At 38.6% G+C, this 27,790-nt stretch overlaps 2 protein-coding genes across 2 annotated transcripts; both read left to right on the top strand.

The window, feature by feature from the left end:
• Window positions 1-27,452, top strand: SGCA (sarcoglycan alpha; the record flags this gene model as incomplete). Its single annotated transcript, XM_083376662.1, has 10 exons — window positions 1-40; window positions 6,421-6,555; window positions 8,095-8,252; window positions 9,261-9,333; window positions 9,560-9,758; window positions 10,263-10,425; window positions 10,539-10,747; window positions 14,004-14,030; window positions 26,460-26,664; window positions 26,859-27,452. 9 exons carry the CDS (start codon window positions 1-3, stop codon window positions 26,650-26,652), a joined length of 1,197 nt encoding a protein of 398 aa, XP_083232788.1. The 3' UTR covers window positions 26,653-26,664; window positions 26,859-27,452.
• LOC310648681 (histone H1.1-like) lies at window positions 14,653-15,319 on the top strand (the record flags this gene model as incomplete). Its single annotated transcript, XM_083376666.1, has 1 exon — window positions 14,653-15,319. One exon carries the CDS (start codon window positions 14,653-14,655, stop codon window positions 15,274-15,276), a length of 624 nt encoding a protein of 207 aa, XP_083232792.1. The 3' UTR covers window positions 15,277-15,319.
• Window positions 27,453-27,790: the final 338 nt, after the last annotated feature.

Below are 27,790 nucleotides of genomic sequence, written 5' to 3'. Positions count from 1 at the left end.
ATGGCAGGACAGTGCTTAACTGGGAGCTGTTTCCTCGCAGGCAAGTTTGTTCCTAGTTTTCTACTGTTTATGGGAGGAAAGAAATGTGCAACACTCTGGGTGTGCTGTATGGCTCAATTGTGTCCTGTGTGAAGGTGCAGCTTTGCACAGGGGCTGTTTATAAGGCTTCAAGAAGCCACGAGGAAAGATTTGAGAAGAAAGCTACTGTGAAAGTTGTTTCAAACTCGCTGAATGCTATTCAAGAGAGAATTAACTATGAATTTTCTTGTCTTTTGTACCTTTCCTACTTCCATTGTCAAAATTTTGTAGAGATCATGTTTTATCTGCTCTCTTACAGCCTCTATTAGGCACCTTCTAATTTTAGTGAGCTGCAGTTCCTTTTGTGGTTTGGAGCAGAGCTGGTTGTCTCCATGTTTGCTGAAGAAAACAGAGGAACATAGCATGGGTGATGGCATCTATTAGGGGGTCCAAACTCCAATCGGTATAAAATTGTGCTGGCTTTTGAGTTATATAGAGCTCTGATCAAAATAGGAAAAAAATATTTCAATAAGGCATGGAGCCATAATTCAGGAAGATATCTTTCTTAGAAGAAAAAAATAGAATCAACTTTTCTTTCTTAAAAAAAAAAGTGGGATCCATTATTTCTAGATGTTTTTATTTTTAGCAATAAATAGATCTGAAATTGATTTAAGTATTTATTTGCTTGTTGGCAGGGTGGGAGATGAGGCAGGAAGCTGTTGCATGTGGTACCTATTGGGAAAGATGGCTCCGTTTTTAATTGTTTTTAAGTGATTCACTTACAACTATGGCAAGAAAGGTCATAAAAAGAGGCAAAACTCATTTAACAACTGTCTTATTTTAGCAACAGAAATGTTGGCTTAATTGTAATCATAGGTTGAGATCCACCTATACCAGACATGTCAAACACAAGGCCCGGGGCCCGGATCCGGCCCGCGAAGTGGTTTCATGTGGCCTACGAAGCCATCCTGGAAACAGTGAGGGAATGGCCCCCACTGCCTTGGCCCTGGCCCAGAGACCCTCCTTCTGCCAGAGACCCTCAGATCTCTCCCACTCCTGCCCAGGCCCCCATAGGCACCCTTGATGCGAACGATGTAGAGCTGGCCACGCCCACCCAGTAGGCCATTCACACACTAGCCACGCCCACAAAGTAGGCCACGCCCACCCTGGCCATATCCACCCGGCCCCCTGAGGGCAACCACAATGCTGATGCGACCCTCAATGAAATTGAGTTTGACGCCCCTGACCTATACTGTAAGTTCTATGAATAAGCAAACCTGTTTTGTTTGTTTTTTTAGTTTGTTTGGTCATCCCTTCCTGGATTTTGGATATGGCTTGCCTTTGCCTCCTTCCTTAGGCTGTAAGAAAATTACTGGCCCAAAATCACCCAATGGCTTTGTGCCTAAGGCAGAACTCAAATTCTTAGTCCCTTGTTTTATAGTTTGGTGGTCCCTTAACCAACTATATCAAACTGGATCTCTTTTCTGTCATAATAAAATAGGAAAAATAGACGTGTGACATCTTTAAAGACCAACAGATTTATTTTACTTTCAATTGTTTTCAGATTTTTATGAATCACACCCAAATGTGTGCATGTGTCTGTCTGTGCGTCATCCAAATCAATCCATTACAGAATGAAGATTCATTGAAAGATTTGGGCTATATTTTACAGCACTGGTGCAGTGTGAGTTGAAAAGTAGTTTTTTTTTAAAAAAAAGAATTTCCCAATATTTAGAGTTAAGATAGAGTCCCAAAAATCACCTAGTTGACTCCTTTGATTAAAGTCTAACCCTTCCCTATCCGGCACCTGAACTACTACATCACATTGGTTCTCACACAGGTGCACACGGAGGGAGAGAGAGAGAAAAAAAAATACTTAAAAGTAGGTTTCATATATCACAAAATGAAATCCTTACGTGTGGTAAGCAAAATCATGTGCTCTCAGTAAGAAAAGAACTTCTTTACTTAAAATCCTACTACATTGCTTGCACTAGCAATGAAGAGTAATTTCCCTTCCTCCCCCTGGATGGTTTCCCTTTCATTAGACCCAAGAGGATACGAATTTGATATTTTTTATTCCCTGTACATTTCCTGCCAGTCAGGAAAATTAGGGACCCAGGAGGGTTTTGAATCCTACAGATTCAAACTTCTGATCTGGCTATGATATACGTACTTCCTGATCTATTCTCCTCCTTCTGACATTGTTCCTACACTAGAAATTCAAGAACCTTGAAAACTTCCATAAAGATTTGCAAAAGACATCCAAGTTTAAACCCTGTAAAAGGAAGGGTTTATTTCTCCTTCCAAGTCACAGTATCTGCCTGATTATTTACTTATTGGCCAAGCAGCTTCAAGTGAGCTCTTCTAGAGCATTTTGCATGCTTTCCTAAGAAGGAAGTCATAACTCCATTTTCTCCCTTTCACATTTGTTTTTGCTCAAGCAAAAGCTACTAGAACACAAATTTATTGTGAAAAAAGGTTTGTAATCTGCTTCTAGATAGCCATTTAAGAGGAGACACATTGCTCACTGCTTTTTAATTGTTAAAATCTTCTCCTGATAGCATCCAATGAGATCAATATGGATCTCTATTAATGAAAGGGAATTAGGAAAGAATTGAAGGAATTATGCTTCAAGGATTCCAAGAGGAAATAGTATTTTCATCTGTCCTCTTGGGTGGTGATGGTGATGGGGGGTGACAGGAGCCTTATTGATACACACAAGATATTCAGAGAATGGGAAAAGGAACTTATTTTTCAATAGGTGTTTAAGCTATCTGTATCAGTAACTTCTTCATGATTTTTGCCGATGTGAGAAAATAATATATTCTAAGGTAAAAAGATCTAATCCTGTTTGGAAATAAATGAGGCAGAGGTGAGACATTAACATTGTTTAAATAGAAGGAGGAAGAGGAAGGAAGAAAGAAGATTGAAGCCAGAGAGCAGATAGAACACCATCATTCCTTCATCAAAACTAATGATTAGAAGCACATAAAGTAAAAAAAAAGAAGAGAAATTTAGTGTGGTTGGACTTCTGTACATACAGAAGTTGGGTTTCAATGTATAAACTCTATCTTACTTGCACAAAAGGGATTGCAAGACTATTTATTGGACTTTGAAGAAGCAGGGTAGGAAAAATCTTGACTTTGGAGATTCCTGAGAATTTCATGGACATCTGCAAAACCTAACAAATGAATCATTAAATAAGTGAACCAAATTTCTCATTCAAAGCACAAATTATCTGATTAAAATTATTATACTTCAGACACATTATGCAAAGACCTAGCTCTGTGAAGAAGATTGTAACACGGAAAGGTGGAACGAAGAAGAGGGTGTCCAGCAGCAAACTGAATAAAGTCAATTACAGTAGTGATGGGTGCTCCGTTGGATGACCTGAAAAATGAAGTTAGAGGCTGATTATCATGGAGAAGATCTATCAATATTGTTAAGAATTGACAATGTTTTGATGGCACATAATAGATCCTTAATCTTCCATCCTTCTGAGGTAGGTAAAATGAGGACCCAGATTGTTGGGGGCAATTAAGCTGACTTTGTAATAATGCCGCTGGGGTGTGTGTGAAAACCCTAATAAGCAGGCATATACATAGAATGAAGGCTACTGCTAAGCTTGTAAGCCGCCCTGAGTCTTCGGAGAAGGGCGGGATATAAATGCAATTAAAATAAAATAAATAAATAAATAATCAACTGAAATATTTATATTCTGTTTAGCACCAAGATTGGTTCCAAAACAATTTAAAAAGCCACCCCCAAATGCAATGGATTAAATTGAACAGCAGCAGTCATTAGTTGTCGGACACGACTTCGCAGCTAACAACAACAACAACAATCATTAGTAATAAATGAATAAAAAGAAAAAATTATAGGAGGGTAACTTAGGGAACATGGAATGGATTTTGCTCCAAAGTCTAAGAAATGCTGGTGATTTAATAGCTGGCCTTACAGCTCTGATAAAATTTGGTTTGATTTGGAACACAACTTGGAAGGAGAAATCAAAATGTTGAAAGCCTCCTCTGACTATACTCTTACTCTCAAATAAAGGCTAACATTGGAAGTGATGGCACATGAAGACCTATGACAAGATTGAGAAGCTTTCCTTCAAAACACTCTTAAATTAAACATTACCTCAATCTGGGTAATGTTACGATACGTGGACTTCAATTCCTAGAATTCCTTTAAAATGAAACAGGTGTAAATATCTCTGTGTACTAATATTACAAATCTTCATCTCAACTTCTCTAAATAATACTCTTCAAACTTTATTATAGCTAGAGAGCACAAAATCCACCCAGACCCCAGAAAAAAATATACGGTAACTAATCCAACAGAAAAATTAGCAGGTTTTGATACCACCCACTGGAAAACTTTGAATTGGATTCGTATCTTACATGGCATCTGTCAAAGCTCTGTTTAAATGGGACAGAGTATCCTCCCCTGAGTGTGACTTTGGGGCTGTCCAGCACACACTGCTTCACATAGTGACTAGCTGCTCTCTGAGCTTACATAGGAGGAAAAGCAGACTTTCTCCCATTAACAAATACCACACTTAATTGGATAAATGAGCTAGATATTAACATACAGAACACTTATTTCCATGAACTAACATATTTTAAAATGTAGCTTATAACAATATATGACCTTGAATTTCTTATGCCTTACAAAATTGGCCACACATCTCCATTGGATGTGTATCACATTATTATGTGTTCCTTCTATGCATTTTTACTATTGCTATAAATAAATAAGTGCAAAATCTCATTTAAAGTTTGCATTTCCAGTCCTGCTTATATTATAATGATATTTTATAATGCGATTTTTTAACTCTTCTTGAAGACGTTCTCTGTGTAATTATCCAAAAAGTTAAATTGGTGAGAAAACCAACTCATGGTGGCTATAAGGTTCGCCTGGTGCGCCAATTACGGCCCTATCTAGACCGAGATGCCCTACGTATGGTCACTCATGCACTCGTGACCTCTCGTTTAGACTACTGCAATGCTCTTTACATGGGGCTGCCCTTGAGGACCACTCGGAGGCTCCAACTGGTACAGAATGCAGCTGCGAGAGTTGTGTTGGAAGTCTCCCAATACTCCCATGTTACACCTCTACTCCGTGAGCTGCATTGGCTCCCAGTTGTCCTCCGGGTAAGATTCAAGGTGCTGGTAATGGTTTTCAAAGCCCTACATGGCATGGGTCCGGAGTACCTTAGGAATCACCTGCTGCCAGCGTCAACGTCCCTCCGTCCAGTGCACTCCCACAGAGAGGGCTTCCTAAGGGTTCCACTGTTCGGAGAATGCCATCCGGTGGCTCCCAGAGGGAGGGCGTTCTCTTTGGGCGCGCCTGACCTATGGAACCGTTTACCGGTTGAGCTCCGGATGGCTCCCGACCTTCGCTCCTTCCGACGCGACCTAAAAACATATCTGTTTGAGCAATCCGGTCTGGTCTGACGGGTTCTGTTGTAATTATTGTTTTAAGGTAACTATCTTCTGCATTTGGGCAAAATTAGGGTTTAATTTGTTTTCAATATCTGTATTTGTGCATTCTGTTATTTATGTCACTGTTCACCGCCCTGAGTCCTTAGGGAGAAGGGTGGTATACAAATCAAATAAATAAATAAATAAATAGGGCACCTATAAATAGCCTACAGAAATCTATTAAATAAAAAAAGCAATCAGAAGAATATCATCATCATGATGAAAATGGCTTAATGTGATTTAAAAGGAATCAAAGCCAAGGCAAATGTTTGTGTACCTGTGTTTAAAGCACATTCTGTGTTACAGTTTAATCTATTTCCAGGCTGCATGATTTCAAATTTCTGTTTCATTTTTAGCAGGAGTCCAAATATGCAGGGTTTCCAGTTAGGCAGAAATCTTGCTTGGGCTGGATATAAAAGTAATCTTCGACTTACAACAGTTCATTTAGCCACTGTTTGAAGTTACAATGGCCTTGAAAAAAGTGACTTAACATCATTTTTCACACAGCTGTTGCAGCACATCCATGATTACATGCTCAAAATTCAGATGCTTGGCAACTGACTCATATTTATGATTGTTGCAAAGTCAACGGGGGAGCCAGATTCACTTAACCATGTTACTAATTTAACAACTGCAGTGATTCACATAACTGTGGCAACATTTATACAAAAAAAAAAAGAAAAAAGAAAAAAAAAGGTTGTGGAATGGGGCAAAATTCACTTAACAACTGTCTCACTTAGCAACAGAAATTTTGGGCTCAACTGTAATTGTATGTTGAAGACTACCTGTACTGTAAGTTTTGCTGAAGCTCAGCCTGCTGAAAGCAAGGAGTGCTGGAGATAAAAGAAATATTGTCTTTGCACCAAAAGGACTGGGATTTTATTTCTAAACTGCTGCTTTCTCTCCTTGCTGCTAGGGGTTATTTTCATTGGGAGTTTGGCTGACAGTCTTCCTATTCTCAATCTCCCGGCCGTGGTTGGAGTAATTTTCACCCATGAGCTGGACATAGAGGACTTTAAGGATACTTTCCCTTTCTCTATGGAGGACAATGGTAAGCAATTCAAGCATGTTCTTTTGCTGTGTTTTCTTTCTGCCTCTCCCATACGTCTGTCATTATTATTGTTGGCATCATTCACGCACATGCAAACACATACACCTTCTATCATTTACCTACCTACCTCTCTCTCACACACACTCTCATGCAGACACACACACAAGTAAAACCTATCCAGCTTCTCTCTGGTCTGACTGCCTGCTTGCATGACAAGAACATCAGTTGCTACCCAGCTGTTCCCAGTGTGATCAAATTACAAAAGAGGTTGCAATGGGACAGCACTTTTATACTGCCTGCTGAACTGAGCCATTCTCATTTTTTCCGTGGTCTTGTTTTCCCTGGAGCTCAGACCAGAAAAGGGCAACCTTTGAAGGATCAGAAACTATATTTCAGCTTCTTCTTTTTTCTCCCAAATTTATTGTTTTATTGTATTATAAATTGCCAATAATGATATATTATCAAGGTACAGTGGTATTTATACTATATTAACTAGAAATTGTTAAACTATGGTGACTTAGATAATAAGGAAACAATTACTTCAATACTAAATATAATTTTTGAAATGTTAATGAATGTAAGGTTTCTTGAGTTTAATAATATTTAATAATATATAATATAATAACCTTAGATTGATAACAGAATGTCACTGGAATGACTAGGACAAATTACTTTTGTTTTGACCTTTAAAGTTACCACTTACCCCTAAAAAAAAGCTTCCCAAACAGCCAATATTTGATGGCAAAATAGCAGGATTTTGGTGAAGTAATTTTGGGATATCAGATAGGTTTTCAAAGTAGAATGAGAATTGTTTGCCTACTATACTGTTTTTTAAAAAAAACTTTGAAAAACCACCCTACTAAGTGGCCATTTTGCTGCCAAATTTTAGCAGCAGAGTTTCAAAATGCTGGAAGTTACAAATGAGATGCAAAAGGTCTGCATGATTTAAATTAGTGTTTCTGAAACTTTAATTTGTGTGGAATTTAACTCCCAGAATTCCCCAACCAACATATTGCCTAGGGAATTCCGTCCAACTTAAAAGTTGCAAAATCTGAAAAACACTAACTTAGCTTCCTTTATTATAAGAAGCAGCGGAATACTTTGTGTAACTAGATTAATGCAAAATGAAAGCATGTTTTGGTGAAATTTCCAAAATTAGTAGCCTGTTGAAAATGTCATGCCTTCTGTGTTCTGCCAGTCATTCTGGCAGAAAATTATAGAAGAAAAAAAGCATTCTAGTATTGTAGCCCTAATAACCCTAATCCTATCATTGACTCTAAAAGGACAGATTTTACTGTATTTATCTAAAAAAAACCCAAATATATATTTAAATGTATTAATGGAGTCTGTTGCTATTACATAATATTTGCTTTTTTAAGAAAATTCTGCCCATTTTAAATTCAAATTATTTGGATTAAAAAAAACAAATCTTCATTTTGTAGAAGTATTGTATCCCTTGAGTTCGGAAATTCACAATAACATCCTCTTTATTGTGGGAGAAAATCACATTTAACTTGGACTGCATTTAAAATCTTTCAGAAGAACCTGCGTTTGACCCTCCCATCACTTTCCATGCCAATCTTTTGGATCACCCTGATTTGCCTCGCTGGCTACGCTACATTCAACGTACCCCCTTTGACTCGGGATACCTTTACGGATCTCCCACAGATAAGGACATTGGCAAGCAGACCATTGAGGTTCCTGCCTGCTTTTCAAAATGTTGTATTTGTTTGCCTGTTTCTCAAGTGAAGCTTTCTCAACATTACATTTTATTAACTTTTACAGCAGGAGCTGTAAAAATCTTTATAACTGCATTCTATGAAAAGTTTTGGGGGCACAATCTAATTTAGATTAAGCTTCAGCAGTGTATTTGGATGAATGTGTCTGAGCTTGGAAGCTCAATGGGGCTGGGGTTTGGATTGGGGTCAGGCACTACTAGGACAGAGACAGGGATCATGAAGGTTGCAATTTCAGAAGCACTATACCAGAGGTAGGCAACCTTGGCTCTTTTATAACTCATGGACTTCAACTCCCAGAATTCCTGAGCCAGCCATGCTGAGGAGAAATGGAGAGGTTTCCATACTGAGCTATGCTGGCTCAGGAATTCTGGGAGTTGAAGTCCACGAGTCATAAAAGAGCCAAGGTTGACTACCCCAGCACTATACCATTACCTGCTTCACAGGGCTGAGAAACAGTGATTGGCTTAAGGTCCTCCCTCAGGCTTCAGGCCTAAGGTAGGACCAGTACTCATAATTTCCTGGTTTCTAGCCTGAAATGAAAAATGGTCATAAGTCACCTTTTTCAGTATTGTAACTTCAAATAATACTAAACAAATTGTTATAATTTCAGGATTACAGTTTTCAAGATTTGGTAACCTATTTTTTTTCTTTTCAAGAAATCTGGTTAATAAGATGTGAGAATCTAGCCGTCTTGGTTGTAAGCATTGATAAGGTTTGGCTTTCTGATTCTGAAATGTTCCCTATACTGGGAAGTTTCATCCCAGATTTCTAAATTGATGGAAGAGAGATTTCCTTCCTGGCATTTGTGTTCTGAGACAAATACTTGGCTTTGATAGCTGTATTTTTTAGAAAATGAAAAGGGGAGAATTTTCTTCCTTTTCAGGCAATAGATAAATAGATATACAAAAAGAGAGGGAAGAACAAATACTTGTACAGTAACCCAGTAACCATGCTTTTCTGTTGTAGGTGATGGCCTATAACAGATATACATTTGAGACTGTAAGACAAATAATGGAAATACGTATTTTATTATCTCCAGGTAAATGGTTTGTATGCAATAAAAAAATACCTGATAGCTTTAACATGGATGTGATCTGTGCTTGGCTTCTAACTTTGAGTTATGAAAAATCCCTTAATTAACATTACAATATTAATGTTTCTTTGAAAGCAGGCAGTGTTCAAATGTTTTCTTAAGAAGCATTCCAGACATGGGTAGTTCCCATTTCCCTTTCCCCACCTCCCTTTTTTCTGTCCTTTACCTGAAGATGGAGATATGCCGTACCAAGCTGACTTCCTTGTGAAGAATTGGGATGTTGAGGAAATGCTTCTGAATGATGCCCAAGACCTTTTTCAAGAAGCTGTCGATAGCATGTGGGAGCAAGAAGGCTTGACTATCATTAATATTACCTCAGCATTAGACCGGGGAGGCCGTGTACCTTTGCCAATTGAAAACAGGAAAGAAGGGTAAGAAATGTGACCCAGAAAATGACAAAGTACAATTGTTAAGGTTCTGAGTAGCAATTGGTCGAGAAACTGAGGTAAGATGATAACAAGATTAAAGTCTTTGATTTGAAGGACTTAATTTACTTCAATTTATAGGTTTCTTCCCTATCTGTGTTTTCCAGCAAGAGTATACAGTATGAAGCATCAGGACCACTTGTGTGCTTTCTCTCAAAAACCTTGGGGGCAGCCTTTGAAACCGCGCTAAAATTTGCCATGAATTGTAATAATTGAGGTGGCAAATTATTAAATATAATTGGGTGATCCAACTATGAAGAAGTTAAATTTTATTGCAATTACATTTAATTCAAGTACATTTTCTTTCTGTCCTGACTCTGCCCAATTCTAGATTCTTGTTTTATCTATTTATTGGAGTGTGGTCCTTGGTATATCACTCAGTGGGCAAGAATGGATTTCAAGTTGGAAAATAAAGGATAATCATTAGTATGTACTATGTTTGTCCCTCAGGGTTTATGTCAAAGTGGGGTCCAAGGATCCATTCACTACATGCTTAACAGAGGCAAAGTCACCTGACAATCTTTACCGATGCCGATTGGAGCAACAGCCTATCATTACCTGTTATGATCATTTCAGTCCTCGATTCCAAGTTGATTGGTGTAACCTTACTTTGGTGAGAGTATGTTGGAGAAAGTTGTGTGTGGGAGGGAGAGGGAGAGTAATTAAGAAATCCCAGGATCTAAAGTGTCACCTCCCCTCTCATTTTTCTTTTTTTATATTTCTCAGATAGACCTTACAACTATAAATGACACAAAAATGGTACCAGATTATGGAGATGGAGTGCTTGAAGAAGGGACTGAATTCAATCCTCCTGAAGATGCTCCTGATAGGATATTTTTCAGTGATTTCTTACTTACTTTCCTTCTTCCATTCCTCTTGGGTTTTCTACTCTTTCTAATCTTGGCCTACATCATGTGCTGTAGACGGGAGGGCGTGTAAGTTGGGCATATGTCCGCTAAAGAACGTTCTATAAATTTATTTATTTTTTTATTGAAAAGTTTTTCAATACATTTTATCTTTAACAACCCCTCCCCACCCACCCCCTTCCCAACCCCACCCAACCCTCCCCCCCTCCCCTTCCCCCCTCCCCTTCCCCGACTTCCCAGAGCTAAATACAAGGTATAAAAGTAAAAACAATCATAAACAACCATATGCTAACATCAATGAACTATTAAGTCTATCGCACTTTAGCTCTTATAAAATGACTACAAGCAATACAAATATCACATCAATACTTATTCAAATGCTAAGTGAAACTTTTTAGTCCCATATTTATTCTGGATATAATCAATCCATTTTTTCCACTCCATAATATAACGTTGTTGCGAGTGGTCTTTCAAATACGCCGAGATCTTTGCCATTTCCGCCAGGTTAGAAACTTTTAAAGTCCATTCTTCTATAGTCGGCAATTCCTCCTTCTTCCAATATTTCATTTCATTTCATTTCATTTATTTGATTTCTATACCGCCCTTCTCCCTAGGGACTCAGGGAGTCTTGCTGCCGTAAAAGTCTTGCTGCCGTAATTAAGTTCAACATCAAGTTAGTGTCCACAACAGTAGTATCAGTAATTATACCCAATAAAAACAATTGCGGACAAAACTTTATCCTTTTCTTAAATATTTATTTATTTATTTTTATTTTAATTCCATTTATATCCCGCCCTTCTCCGAAATGCTGTAACCTTTTTAGAGGTCCACCATATGTGAAAGTACGTTGCATCTTCGCCACCACACCTCCAACATTTAGGCTGATAATTCGGATACATACTTGCAAGCTTTTTAGGATCTAAACGCCACCTATAAAACATTTTATAAAAGTTCTCTCTTAAGTTTTGAGCTTGCGTAAATTTTACGTTTCTCACCCAGATCTTTTCCCAAGTATCCATTGTAATAACGTCTTGAATATTCTGAGCCCATTTTATCATACAATCTTTAACAAGTTCTGTTTCTGAGTCAATTTCTATCAATGCAAGATATATCCGTTTGATATGTGCTGGACCCTGATTTCTAATTTGCTTTACCAGATTTTCATCAGTTATTGAAAAACCAATTTTCTGATCTTCTTTCCACCTGGCCTGTAGTTGTCCATATTGAAAGCAAGTTTGGACAATCTTCTCTTCTCTTAAAAAATTATACGGCTTTAAACACCATACATTCCTCTCTAAGCTTAAGATTTCCTTATATGTAGTCACATCATGTTTAAACCCACATTGAAAGTTCTATAAATTTATTAACATAGCTGGGTAAATGTAAGGTAAAAAGAATGCAAAATACAGAATGACTCAAAAGGTTGTTCTCTCTCTCTCTTTCTCTCTCTCTCTCCTTACAATAGTTCATTTAGTGTTCATTCGAAGTTACAATGACACTAAAAAAAAGGACTTATGATCAGTTTTCACACTTACCACTATTGTAGCATCCCGATGGTGGTGTGATCAAAAGTCAGGCACTTGGTAACAGACTCATATTTAGGACGGTTGCAGTGTTGTGGGGTAATGCAATCATCTTTTGTAAGCTTACGACAAGCAAAGTTAATGGGATGGAAGCCAGATTCACTTAACTACCTCATTACTAACTTCACAACTGCAGTGATTTACTTAACAACTGTGGTAAGAGGCCATAAAATGGGACAAAACTCACTTAATAACTATCCCACTTAAAAACAGAATTTTTGAGCTCAATTGTGATTGTAAGTTGAGGATTACCTGTAAAATAAATTAGAAGTTACCAAGCCCAACCCTCCATTCTGAGTAGGATTCACATTAAAACAATAAAAATGAATGTCTGTCTAGCCTCTGCTAAGATTGAGTTATGTATAGAAATAAAAATACGGATAGCTCTCAACCTCTGACCACAATTGAGCCCAAAATTTCAGTTGTTAAGTGAATTTGTCTCATTTTATCACCTTTCTTGCTACAGTTGTTAAGTGAATTGCTTCAATTGTTAAACAGTAACACTGTTGTTTAGTGAATCTGGCTTCCCCAATGATTTTTTGTGTCAGAGGTTTGTAAAAAGTGATCACATGATCCTGGGACACTGCAACCAGCATAAATATGAATCGTTTGCCAAGTGTTCAAATTTTGGTCACAGGGCCATGGGAATGCTCCAATGGGGTCATGTGAAAAACGGTCATAAGTCACTTTTTCCAGTGTCGATGTAACTTTGAATTGTCACTACCTGTAAAGTCAAGGACTACCTGTAATTGAAAGATATGGTCCCATTCCTTCTGTCTGAGATGGTTTCCCTCTTCTCCATAGTAAACAGCTTTGGAAAGGATACACATGGAGAAAGAGGATATCTTCATCAACTATGTTGATCCTGGTAATCCGTAGTGTGATCAAGGAAGTAGTTCTCCAACAATTTATTGAGCATATCAGCCCCCTTATTAATGACGGTAGCATTTATATTGGAAAGATCCAGTGGGAAATGTGTCTTCCACAGATATTTAATTAATGCATAAAAAGCCAGAAACACTAAAGTTCATTGCAGAGAGAATTGAACCACTTTGCAACTAAACAAATGTTAATATCTGCCCGTGAAAATATTCTCAAATTCTTTTCTCTTTTGAAATAATTTCTAAACAAATTCTTTTTTCATCATGTTGGGCATGAATTGGTAGGGAAATTTTTTAAAAAATTATTTATTTGGCATTACTTTAAAACACGTTCCCTTGACAATGGTCATCCAAAAGACCCTTAAGTCATTATATATTCATGAATCTTATTATGGATTGGGATTAAGTCTAGGAGAATTTTTCAAAACATAACAGGGCTGATAATAACTTTGTAGTCTCTTATTGTAATAGTCTCTTAAGGTTGTAGTCTCTTATTGGGTAAAGGAGTAAACGGGAGAATATGAGGATGGGGTGAAGGAGTTGGGCCTTCAAATAATTTGCCTGGGGACTATCTGGGCAAGTCCCTGCAGGTTTTTTTGTAAGATTTTTGAAGTGGTTTTTCTTCACCACCTTCCTAAGACTGAGAGAGAGTGACTGGCCCAGAGTCGCTCTGCTGGCTTTGTGTCTAAGGTAGTACTATAACCCACAGTCTCATGGTTCTTACCATGGAGCCTTCAACCACTATGCCATACTGTCTCTCATAAGGGGATGCTTTCAGTTTTCAAAAATATATTATTGAAAAATACAATCATTTGCTTTTTTCTAATTGGATATAATGCCTCCTGTTTCTTTGAATTGTAGGCACAAGAGGGACCTGAGCACCTCAGAGTAAGTTGCTTTCTTTCTGTCTTTTGTCTTTGCTTTTATTTTTATTTCAATGTAAAAATAAATAAATAAATCATTTGTTTTGTGCAAATGTCACTTGCTACCTCCCTGGCATTTTCAAAATGTCCTTTCATTCCAGCTAAACTTCATGAATTTGTACTTTTTATTATATTTGCTTCATTGTGAGGTAACCTAACTTTTTCTAAAGTTAAACCTTAGGGTCCAGTGTGTGATAGGCCCTGAGGGTCAGTCTAAATGCTAAACCAGTAACCAAGAGGCCCACATATAGACATATAACACATGAAGCAAGGCATCACAGGATAGCTGTGATACCACAATCTACCAAGCTGTTACCATGGCAACTCTTCAATAGTTTCAAACACTTCCTCCACTGCTCTCATAACTGTGGCAAAGTGGGATGGACTTGGAAAGGAATCCCATCCAACATCTTACTTTCTGGGGCAGTCAGTCAGTCTTGGGGACTCCTGGAAGAGCCATCAGAATAAACTAATGTGACACTCAGGAGGGAACCTTTGCTAACAGGAAGACAGGAAGTGAACCAAGCCACCCTGAAACCTGGGGTCATGTTGAAGAAGTAGCAGGCCACGCCAAACTTGAGGAGAAAATGGGTACTATAAGTGAAAAACAGATGACTTTTTCTTTGACTAGTTCTGAGTCTTTGGAAGAAAACAGTCCTGTACCAATATCAGACAACATCTTTGCCCCAAATCTACTTCCAAATAATGACTTTGAACCTCAACCCTCTTCTTCAGGCCTGCACATAAAACCCAAAGCTAGTTACCAGTCAAAAGATAGAAGGGAGCCTTCTTTTCCCTGGAAAGTCCTTCTGCCAAACCGCGGTATCTCCAAACTCATTTTCCAAGTGGTGGCTTCCACTGAGAAACGCAGTGGTGTCTCCCTGCAAGCCCTCAAGAAGAGTGTGGCCGCCAGTGGCTACAGCCTGGAGAAGCGGAAGAACCATTTCAAGAATGTCTTGAGGGCCTTGGTGGCCAAAGGATTGTTGAGGAAGTTGACTGGGCTCGGACTGACGGGCTCCTATGGGATTAGCAAAATAATGATGAAAGTACTGAAAAGAAAAAAGAGGAAGAGGAGAAGGAAGAAGAAAAAGGCAATATCTGTCCTTAAGAAAAAGAAAGTTGTGAAACAAAGCAAGAGGAGAAGGTCAAGAAAAGTGAAGAAGCAGTCTGTTCTACCCAATTCTTCTAGTAAAAAGTCAGTGACAACATAAGGTTTCCATAGCTGAAGCTGTGTGTAAGGAAAAAGAAAATAAATTGCCATAATTCAACTGTCTATTGTGCCTATTATTTGAAAAGGGAAGAGTAATGTCAAATAAGATATTATGGGGCAAACCTATAGGGAATTCTGAATGTACACTATCCTCTGTATGTATTACTTTTATATTATGAACATGTTTTTTTTAAATACTGTAGAAATGAGCCATGCTTATCCTGCTGGATTGTAAACTTGGAAAAATGTTAAGAATGATTTTGTGTAAATGTATGTGCTTGTATACACTATAATAATTTTTCTTTTCTCTATATATTCTATGATAAATTCTAGACAGATGATAGGAAGGAAAGGGAGGGAGGAAGGAAGGAAGGAAGGAAGGAAGGAAGGAAGGAAGGAAGGAAGGAAGGAAGGAAGGAAGGAAGGAAGGATGCTGAGAGTATTCAGAGTATTCAGAGGTACAGAATATGGTGGCATGTGCAGTCTTTGGGGCTTGTAGAGTGGCCCATGTTTTGACACCTTCACTGGTTGCTGGTTTGCTTGTGGGTGCAATTCAAGGGTTATTACCTATAAAGCCCTGCATGGTATGGGTCCAGGTTAATTGAGGAACCTTCTCATCCCTATGGGACAGGCCTGTCCCACCCATGCCAGCAGAGGAGGAATGTTGTGGGTTCTGTCAGTCAAGGAATTCTGGCTAGCAGGGCCCAGGAGAACATTTTGCTCCCTGAGGTGAATTTGGCTCCCACCCTCCTGACTTTCCATTAGAGCTTGAATACCTAGCTCTGCCAGTTGGCTTGGGGCCCTAATGGGGGAATATAACATTGGAAGTGGTTGCTTGATTAATAGCAGTTACTCCCCACCCCCATAGATGCTCTTCCCTTCTTCCCCATCTTTAGTTATAACATGTATTTTATATATTCATATATTCATGGTTTTCTTGTAACGTGGTAAGCCAGATTCATCTTGCAGCAAGACAGGTAGCAAAAAAATAATAAATCAATTTCTTGTGCAATCTGAACTTTTATGATAAACACCATATTAGAAATGTCTGAGGTAATTAGACTTAGAGACCTGGGCCATAACATGTTCTACACTTTTCAGAGAGAAATCTTTATGCCTTTTGTCAGGGAAAACTTGAGAATTGTGCCCACTATGTTGGGTTGGTTGGGAACGATTTGACTAACGTACTGATCAGAATGTAAGTGCTCACAGCATTGTCTTCTGGTGCTGTGAGGCAGTCATCCATTTTAAGCATATAAAACCATGTACTTTGACCCTATATTTTGAAATATAAAAAAATATTTTAACAATTGTGCAGATAAATTACCTATGTATTGGTTGGAATATTCCCATATGAATAGGAGGGCAGCTGTTTTGGAAAGTCTGATGTGGCAGAGCTGACATGATCTACAAAGATGATCAGATTTTGGTTCCCAAAAGTGAGTGCTATTTCTCCTTTGGAAAGATAGTTGTGTAGAAATTGGAAAAGCACAGAAATAGTTTTAAGGCAGTATTTTAAAACAAGTTTTTTGGGGGGTGGGGTTGCTAGCTGGCACAATTGTAACGTTGACAGCATGCTGTGAAGAGATTCACATGAAATAATTGCTATGGGAGAATTAAATTGCTATTTGAGGGTATTAAATTGTGGGTATGACCATTCACAATATTGCCATTTACCTAAAGGCATACCAGCAGGGTTGTTCCTAATGTAGTTTCCAAGACGGACCCCGTTGACTCAAGTTAGTGCTGTGTCTTGTGGGAGATGTATCAAAATACTTCCAAAGGCTTAGTTTGCAACTATCTTGTGTTTTTATTACATACACTTAACTATGTATGTTCCCTCCCTATATCCCAGCAACCTTCCTCCCATAACTACAGTACAATTTGCTTTATTTTTTTAAAAGAAATAATATGGATGCTGTTGAATTTTAAATACAGTGATTGCTTTATTAGTCAAAAAGCTTCAGATCTCATTCTTGAAAGGCAGCTCAGGCAATCTTTACACTTTGACCTGAGTTGGAGCAGCCTGAACAGATGACATCTTGCCTCTTCTGTAGGTTCTCTTGACTTCAGCCTTCGCTTGCTTCTTGGCAGCTTCTCGGCCATTCTTAGACACAGTAGAACTTTTTTTTTTCTTGATTGAATGTTTGGTATTCGGACCTTTTCCTTTCATCTTTGGTAGGTTCTTCTTTCCAATGTCAGGGTTGATCTTGAATGAGCCTGTTGCTCCAGTGCCCTTCAGTTGCCAGAGTTGCCCTTTAGCCACCATATTCTTGATAGATCTCAGGAAATAGTGCTTCTTTTTAGCCATGTCATAGCCCATGTTTGTTACGATTTTCTTAAGAGCTTGCATGGAAAGGCCAGACTTCTTCTGGCAGGTGGCAACAGCAGTGTAGATCAATAAGGAAAGATTGGAAGTTGGTGGCTTGGGTGCAACGGCTCTTGGTTGACTCAACTGTCTTCCAGCTCTTTTGGAAGGCAGGGTGGCTCTTTTCTTGGAATGATTTCTGCCATCATGCAGCAAAGGATCCAGTGCAGCAGTGGACCCAGAAGAACCCGGAGTATTCTGGGAATCTGGACCTTCATCTGCATCTTCAGTTTGTGGAGACTCGGCCACATCGTCAGATTCACCTAGAGTAGGAGCCTCAGGAAATGCACTTGACTCCATCATAGTTTTCAAGATGGGATCTTCCGTCACTTCTCTGTTCCTGTTAGATCAGGGGGATATTTTAGCAGCTTACAGATGTCTTGCCCTGTTTGGAAGAGGGGAAAACCAATTTTTTTTTTCAATTCCTTCCCTCATGCTTTTCAGATTTCAGTTGCTTTTCCCACCCTCTTTCTACTGGCCTCTATTATCCACACATGCCTATGACTTAATGCAGGCATGTCAAACTCACGATGTCACATGACGTCGTGCGACATATCGTGAATTTTTCCCCATTGCCGGCAATGGGGTGGGGGCAGTTTTAGTATGATGCATCCGGCTAGCGGGCCGGCAGTTTGACATGCCTGACTGAAAGGGTATACATTTGCAAATTTCCTAGATCTGAGGATTCTGTTTTTCTTTTCACAGTTTCACTTTTTCATTCACTCACCCAGTTCTTGCCTTGATATTTGAGATTCTAGAACAGATGCTTTTTCTTAAGTGTTTTTCTTTTAAGTTCTAGAAGCACATCTAGTGTGTATATATATATATATAAATATATATATATTTAAAATGGCTGTATGGCTTAGAGGATCTCAAACTGATGGTGCTCAACTGCAAGGCAAATAAAGCCTATCCATCTCTCACAAGCACTTTTTAAGTGCTTACCTCTGGCTGGTTGTCAAGACAACACAGATGGATTCTCTATGATGTCGAGTTTCTGCATTATGATATCATGAGTGCAGATACATCCTTGAATCCTACTCCCTAGTTGTTAAGTATTTTTCCTCCTAGGATTTTTTTTAAAATAATAATTAAGTAAATAAGCGAGCGTAGTCCCCAGACAACATTACCACAGTGTTCAATAATTAAAACAGAAAAAAAGGTGTATTTTGAAATTGGATCAGGATAGATTTGGGAAAATGGGATGTTTAGATCAGATACTTTTCCTCCCAGTGCCTGCTACCCCTTCCTGCCAACCAGCTGTCCCCATAAGGAGCCAAAGACAATTGGGGAAGAACCATCTGCCCTATATTCTTTCATAAAGCAAAAGAAGACACCTCAAGTTGGGGGCTAAAATACTGGCTTCCATCATCCTGGAGGGAAAATGACATGGTCTCTAGAACAATCTGGGTGACTTTTATTTTTATTAATTTTTGCTTTTGAAAGAAGAAAGTAAAAAGAACAGTTCCAGAACAGCTGATCCATCTGTTCAGAGACTTGCATTGCTAGAGCGATCCCTGCTGCTTTGTAATAATAGACTTAATTAGATAACTTTGTTAAGAGTAATGAAAGGCCAATCTTAATGAACTTGGTTAGCTTAATGTTAGCTTGGATTTTTGTGCCTTAAAACATTGTGCAAACCAAGCCTGTTTTATTAGATTCTGATTCAGTGTATCATTTTTAACAAAGAAAATGGGTTTTATAACCCTTTTTGGTAACCAAGTTCAAACACAGCCAATGAAATTGTTTGCTCTGGAATAAATTGAGGGTTACAGCAAATTCCGAGTTATTGTAATAGGAGTAGATAGCCTTCTGTAGCTTGGTTATACTCACCACCCCAATCGGAAACTCAGAGATTTCCCTAAACCTCCACACCTCTGCTGATTTTTGTACTGTTATCCAAAATAGGGGTGGAGGTATAGGAAAATCTTTGTTTTTTGGCTTCATTTGCTTTAGCCTATTTTTGATATATTTATCAAAACACATCATTTTTCATTACTTGTAGCTTCAAATTGGGAAGATAAATACCAATATGGCTACAAATTTATATTGACCAAAGTTTCTACTCCACAGAACAAGTCCTATTTCTAAGGTACATTAATGGTGACCTTTCATGAGAGCAGGAGGAAGTCCTCTATTATTATTATAGGCTCTGGAGGGTATAGCGAGATTAAAAGTCCAATTGATAAATACTTATTGAATAATTTGTTTCTCTTAAAAATGTTCTATTCCCAAGGCAGAATTCATGGTGAGGAGAGCATGGCTTGCATGAAGGCAAGGCCAATTTTACATCAAAGGAGCAATTAAAGACTATTTTACTAAAAAGAAGGCAAATGGAGCTGCCTTAACTTTGACTTTAGAAGATAACATTGCCACAACAAATATTAAGGAGCAAGAGAACCGGCTTGTTGAATTAAGCTACTTGCAAGATTATTTTTGGAAAGGGCCATCAAAGGAAAGAAGTGACTAAGAAACAGCCCAGATAGCACTTGGTAGTATAAAAAAAAGCTGGGGAAGCAATAAGACAAGATTGGAAAACAACAAGAAATTCTATCCTTCCTACCACCCCATAATTCTCACCAAGTTGTAAGTACACCCTTGCTTAAAACAAGTCTACTACCTCAACAAAGGAAGACTCTGTTTCTTCTCTGAAGATGGTTGACGAAAGATCAAGCTTCCTCTTTATAACTCAGCTAGGTTCCTTGTAGCCCCACCTTCCATCAATTACAAGACACAGGTGAGGTGGGGGGGGAATGCAAAGGAAAAGCTACTCAATAATCACTAGGAGAACTTTGTCTACACACAGGTTCTACAGTTGTAGCTATTTTTACTTCTCTGAATAATATTCAATACAAACCTGATAAACTTTATGTAGGTTCTGATAATATCTAGTGATGATAGTTGTGGTGCTGCAACAATCAGTAATGTAGGATCTGTTAATAAAAATCAGCTCATGTTGATTTTTAACAACCACTACATTATAGAGTGCTTCAAAAGAGCCAGGCTCTTTGCCTATCCCTTTCAATACCTTGCTTGCTAGGGATCCTGCACAATAGAAAGAGTAAAAACATCTTGAGAAGCACGCTTCCTTCCATACTGTCATCTCAAACATAGTTTTGGATACATATCACTTTTTACCTGGTTCTTTTGGGTTTAAAAGACTGTCTTCTCTTTAATAAGCCAGGTAATGTACAGAAAATGTTCAGGATGGCAGAAACCCCTTGTCAAAAATATAGTGTTTTCCCTTCCAGAATTTTTAGACACCTGATTCAGCTACATCCTCCACATTTGATTATAGATACAGCTTCTTGTCAAAAGCAAAGGAAAATTATCACAGAAACCATCATTCCGGTGCAGAGTGAATGCAATTACTCTTTGAAAGAATTACTATGAAAGAATGCCTCTTTCACAGTGACTCATAATGCTCAAGTAATAGATCTCCAGAACATACTCCAGATTTTAAACCAACAAATTTCACCATTGACATTTCTTATCCCTCAGCTGGACTTAATTGATAACAGCTCAGATAAGAGATACTTCCCCACTCTAACTGCTTAAGGCAACTACAAGAGGGAAAAACTATTCCAGTGGATTCAATCTACATCACGACCCAATCTCTGGAGTAATATATTCTCCAAAGGCAGAATTTCTTGTGCCTCCAATAAAAATCTAGATAAGGATTCTGATATACAAATTACAGAGCTTATGTATTGCAATGGGTCCAAAAGTAGCCATATAAACTATGACTCTTTTAAAGCTTGCCCCCCTCCCCCAAGTTTATTGTGATCATTTTCCACTTATTCTGTGCTTGAGGGGTCCTTGATGCTCTCTGAACTTGGTTGTTTTCTCACAGACGTTTCTTTACCCAAACTAGGTGACATCATCTGTGCTGGTAAAGAGTGGGGTTTGATCTCAGTTTATATTCTAGTAGTTTGCCTGGTCAGTGTTGGTGGGAATGGTCTTGAAGGTTCTTTGGTTGGGCAATTTATTGTCAGCCGGTTTTGCAGTTCCTTGATTGGGATATTGCTTACTTTTTGATTGTTGGTCTAATGTTAATCTTGGAATTAATCTATGCTCATCTGGGTGTTGATTGTTAATGGGGAGATGTCTTGGAATTTTTGTTCCCTTTTTGGCTTGTTGGTTGTCTTTTTTTTCATAGTATATAGATTTTGTTTATATCTATGTGTGTATTGAGGCTAATTTGTCAGAGTGCCAGGCTTCTAGAAATTCCCTAGTATTTTTGAACTTGGCTTGGTCTAGGATGTTCACAGTTGAAACTATGATTACGTCTGTCCATATGTTGTGAAATTAAAGAGTTTTTATCATGTCTTCTGACTGCTGATCGGATGTGTTCTGCCAGTCTTCTGCCTGTTGCAGTCATTATGTTGTTGTTGTTGTTGTTAGCTGCAAAGTCGTGTCCGACCCATCGCGACCCTATGGACAATGTTCCTCCAGGCCTTCCTGTCCTCTACCATATTCTGGAGTCCTTTTAAGCTCATGCCTACTGCTTCAGTGACTCCATCCAGCCACCTCATTCTCTGTTGTCCCCTTCTTCTATTGCCCTCAATCTTTCCCAGCATTAGGCTCTTCTCCAGTGAGTCCTTCCTTCTCATTAGGTGGCCAAAGTATTTGAGTTTTAGCTTCAGGATCTGGCCTTCTAAAGAGCAGTCAGGGTTGATCTCCTCTAGGACTGACCGGTTTGATCACCTTGCAGTCCAAGGGACTCGGAGTCTTCTCCAGCACCATAGTTCAAAGGCTTCAATTCTTTAGTTCCTCTTCACTTTCTGCCATTAGAGTGGTATCATCTGCATATCTTAGGTTGTTGATGTTTCTTCCGGCAATCTTAATTCCAACTTTTGATTCATCTAGCCCTGCCTTTCTCATGATGTGCTCTACATATAAGTTAAATAGGCAAGCCGACAGTATACAGCCTTGCCGGACTCCTTTCCCAATTTTGAACCAATCAGTGGTTCCGTGTCCAGTTCTCACTGTTGCTTCTTGGCCCGCATATAGGTTTCTCAAGAGACAAATAAGATGGTCTGGTATGCGCATCTCTTTAAGGACTTGCCACAGTTTGTTATGATCCACACAATCAAAGGCTTTAGCATAGTCAATGAAGCAAAAGTAGATGTTTTTCTGGAACTCTCTAGCTTTCTCCATGATCCACCGTATGTTAGCAATTTGATCTCTAGTTCCTCTGCCTCTTCGAAATCCTGCCTGTACTTCTGGTAGTTCTCGATCCACATATTGCTGGAGTCTAGCTTGTAGGATTTTAAGCATAACTTGACTAGCATGAGAAATGAGTGCAATGGTGCGATAGTTTGAACATTCTTTGGCACTGCCTTTCTTTGGAATTGGAATGTAAACTGATCTTTTCCAATCCTGTGGCCACTGTTGAGTTTTCCAAATTTGCTGGCAAATTGAGTGTAGCACTTTTACTGCATCATCTTTTAAGATTTTGAATAGCTCAGCTGGAATACTGTCACCTCCACTAGCTTTGTTGTTGCTAAGCTTTTCTAAGGCCCACTTCACTTCACATTCTAGGATGTCTGGCTTGAGGTCAGTGACCACCTCATTGTGATTATCAGGGACGTTAAGCTCATTCTTGTATAGTTCTTCTGTGTATTTTTGCCACCTCTTCTTAATTTCTTCTGCCTCTGTTAGGTCCCTGCCATTTTGGTCCTTTATCATGCCCATTTTTGCATTAAACATTCCCTTCATCTCTCCAATTTTCTTGAAAAGATCTCTGGTCCTCCCTATTCTATTTTTTTTCTTCTATTTCTTTGCACTGTTCATTTAAGAAGGCATTCTTATCTTTTCTAGCTATTCTCTGGAATTCTGCATTCAATTGGGCATATCTTTCTTTTTCTCCCTTGCCTTTCACTTCCCTCCTTTCCTCAGCAAAGCTTCTTCAGACAGCCGTTTTGTTTTCTTGCATTTCTTTTTCTTTGGGATGGTTTTGGTTGCTACCTGTTGTACAATGTTGTGAACCTCTGTCCATAGTTCTTCAGGCACTCTGTCTATCAGATCTAATTCCTTAAATCTATTTGTCACCTCTACTGTATATTCCACAGGGATATGATTTAATTCATACCTGAGTGGCCTAGTGCTTTTCCCTACTTTCTTCAGTTTAAGCCTAAACTTTGGAATGAGAAGCTCATGATCTGAGCCACAGTCAGCTCCTAGTCTTGTTTTTACCGACTGTATAGTGCTTCTCCATCTTTGGCTGCAGAGCACAGAGTCAATCTGATTTTTGTGTTGACAGTCTGGTGATGTCCATGTGTAGAGCCATCTCTTCGGTTGTTCGAAAAGAGTGTTTGCTATGACCATCATATTCTCTTGACAAAATTCTATCAGCCTGTGCCCTGCTTCATTTTGTACTCCAAGGCCAAACTTGCCTGTTATTCCAGTTATCTTTTGGCTTCCTACTTTAGCATTCCAATCCCATATGATGATAAGGACATCATTTTTTGGTGTTAGTTCTATAAGGTGCTGTAGGGCTTCATAGAACCGGTCAAATTCATCCTCTTCAGCACTGGTGGTTGGGGCATAGACTTGGACTACTGTGATATTGAATGGTTTGCCTTGGATTCGCACTGAGATCATTCTGTCATTTTGAGGATTGTATCCCAGTATTGCTTTTCCTACTCCTTTATTGACTATGAAGGCTACTCCATTTCTTCTGAGGGATTCTTGCCCGCAGTAGTATACCTGATGGTCATCTGAATTAAATTCACCCATTCCTGTCCATTTTAGTTGGCTGATACCTAAGAGGTCGATGTTCAGTCTTGTCATCTCTTGTTTGACCACGTCCAGCTTTCCTTGATTCATGGATCTTACATTCCAGGTTCCTATGAAGAAAAAATCTTTACAGCATTGGACTTTCCTTTCACCACCAGACACATCCACAGCTGAACGTCCTTTTGGCTTTGGCCCAGTCGCTTCATTCTTTCTGGCGCTACTAGTACTAGCCCTCTGCTCTTCCCCAGTAGCATATTGGACGCCTTCCTACCTGAGGGGCTCATCTTCCAGCGCCATATCTTTTTGCCTTTTGGTACTTTTGCAGTCATTATACTGTATGTTGTAGATGAGTTCTGTTTTTTCTTCTGAGATTGCTGAGTCTTTTGATTTATTTAGAATATTTTGAAGGGCTTTAGTTGGCTTGTGTGCACTGATTCCATGTGATTCCAAACCATAAAAAGAATAACACTGCAAAACATCAAGAACATTTCAGAAGCCACCAGCCCGCTATTACAATTGCATGGAATCAGCATAGCACACAAGCTAAATCAAGCCCTTCAAAGCCTCCCAAGGAAACCAAAAGATCCACCAGCCCCAGATCAAACCATCAATCAACACCTAGATAAGCATAGATTAACTCCAAGATTAACATTACACCAACAGTCAAGAAGTAAACAATACCACAATCAAGGAATTGCCAAGCAAGCTGACAATAAATTGCCCAACCAAAGAACCTTCAAGACCATTCCCACCAACACTGACCAGGCAAACTACTAGAATATAAACTGAGATCAAACCCCACTCTTTACCAGCACAGATGATGTCACCTAGTTTGGGTAAAGAAACGTCTGTGAGAAAACAACCAAGTTCAGAGAGCATCAAGGACCCCTCAAGCACAGAATAAGTGGAAAATGACCACAATCAGCTTGGGGGAGGGGGCAAGCTTTAAATGAGTCAAGAAACTAAACATTTCCAAATACAATTACATAGCTTATAAGGCTACTCTTGGACTCATTTCAATACATAAGCTTTGCAAGTTGGTCTGATTTAAGGAAACCCCCCCCCCCCCACTTTAAGATGCTCTTCTAAGACTTTATTATAACAGTGGAAGTCAATATATACCTGCAGCCATCAAATGCAGGTGGTACTATTCAGCTTCCCATGATGGATAGTCAGAGATACATCCTGGTGCCAGCTGTGTAACTCACCCACCTTGATACTCCCAATCAGAGAAGGGCTTTTATCTTAGTCCGATGTAATACATTACACAGACTACTCCTACCTGGAAGATACAAAAAGATCTGAGTAGTAAAAAACAGGATACAAAGACCAGCAGTAAAAGCAATTTTTATTTTCAGAAATTACATGTAGTCCTCAACTTACAACCATTTGTTTAGTGACCGTTCAAATTACATTGGCACTGACTGATAACTGTTTTCCACGCTTACAACCATTGCAGCATCCCCATGGTCACATGATAAAAATTAAGATGCTTGGAAACTGGCTTATATTTATGATGGTCGCAGTGTCCTGGGGTCATGTGATCACCATTTCTGACCTTCTGACTAGCAAAGTCAATGGAGAAGCCGGATTCACTTAACAATGTTAACTTATGTTACTAACTTAATAACTGCAGTGATTCACTTAACAACTGTGGCAAGAAAGATTGTGAAATGTGGCAAAACTCACTTTAAAAACTGTCTCTCTTAGCAACAGAAATTTGGGACCCATTGTGTCATAAATCAAGGACAACCTGTAATAGTAAAATAATGTAGGATTGTCAGGTTCTGTGTGGCAGTATACAAAATTCGACAAAGAATAATTAAGAGCAGTATCCACAGGTCTTTTTAAAAATGTCAGCTAATGTATTGTATCTTCCTCAGATTTGTCTGGGGCTTTATAATTCTACATTTTAGGTTAGTTTTAACTAATAAGAATGAAGCATATTTTTCTGTGTTTTGCTCATTTATTTTTGGGTGTCCTGGTTATTTTTTCTTTTCTTTCTGCTGGTTAATGACTGCAATACCATTATTTGATTTGATTTAGTTCTGTTCCATTTATTTCTTCTGCTGCAGCATCCAAATGGTGCATCATCACACAATCCATGACAATACTGAGGAACTGAGGCAGATGGCTGGTACTCGGGAGGTGCCCCGTCCCCTCTCCACTTTGCCCATGTTTAATGTCCGTACGGGTGAGAGAAAAAATCCCATGCAAAGTAACCGCTATGACAGTGCCCAGGTGCCTCTCATCTTGGCCCAACAATGAATAATTGATCAGGTTTGTATCATCTGTGTGAAACTGCCTGTCCATATCCCCAGCCATTTGGTTTTAGGCAAAGAATCCAGATAACAAGATGCAAAATCTGTGTGTAGCAATTCTATTGCTCTCCCCTTCCCCGAGATAAAACAAGAGGAAGCTTGGTATTATCAGGCTGCATTTTAAACTATGGGTTTTTCTCTCTCTCTCAACAGGTCAGTCTGTGCCCATTTTCACTGAGGGGTTTTTCCACCAAAGATGTTTCTCAAGATTGAAACAACTGTTTGCAAAGCTTGGCATGAGAGATTTGAGTTTGTTGCAATTCTTTATGTTGATAATAGTAAAGCTTAGAAATGAATGATGTATGTTTATTCAGTAATTCTTGGTCTACATTCATAGGGTGGGTTTTGAGTCCTTTTGTTGCTACATATTCAATGGATGGGATATATTCAAGGTTAGCATAGTAATGCTGTGTGTTAGAGATGCTTAGCTTTCCCACAAAACTATATTTTCTAAACTTCTTGTCAAAAGAAATCACAGTTAATATGTGTTTAATATTACACAATAAATAATTTCCCTCTATCTTCCTCTTGTAACTTGGCATGATAAAAGATAAACTCTTTGTCCTGTATTTTGCTTTTCTCAGTGAATAAACTGGCAAAACCTGGATTTCTTTATAAATAATATTTACATTCACACACACATAACCATCATATCATATCGTTTTAAGTAAATAACATTGTACAAAATACAGAAAACAAGTAAGAAGTAGCCTATGTGCAAAAAAAGACGAGACCCCAAAAGAGAAATGAAAATAGAGCTAAATTTAATGAAAATAAGGATTCATTGTAGCTCTTTTTCTTTCCATTCTTGGGAACCCTCTTTACAAATTGTAAATCAGTTTGAGATCTTATATTTGGGATTAGTATGACAATGATTTAAATAAAAAAAAATACATGCATTGCATATTATCTTTATTTTGACCATAAGATTGTATTGCTATCCTTCACTCTTGAAACTTCTTTCCTTTCCTTTTTCTAGTCCTATCAAACCACTTCTAATTCTTTCTCAGCCCATTCACTCATTTGTTTTGCAGAATACTCTCTCTACATAAGCAAACCACCCTGCACTGATATTATCAGTTTCA

Source organism: Vipera ursinii, assembly GCF_947247035.1.
Source record: "Vipera ursinii genome assembly, chromosome: Z".
Classification (NCBI taxonomy): Eukaryota; Metazoa; Chordata; class Lepidosauria; order Squamata; family Viperidae; genus Vipera; species Vipera ursinii.
This window is presented reverse-complemented; position numbering and strand designations above follow the sequence as displayed.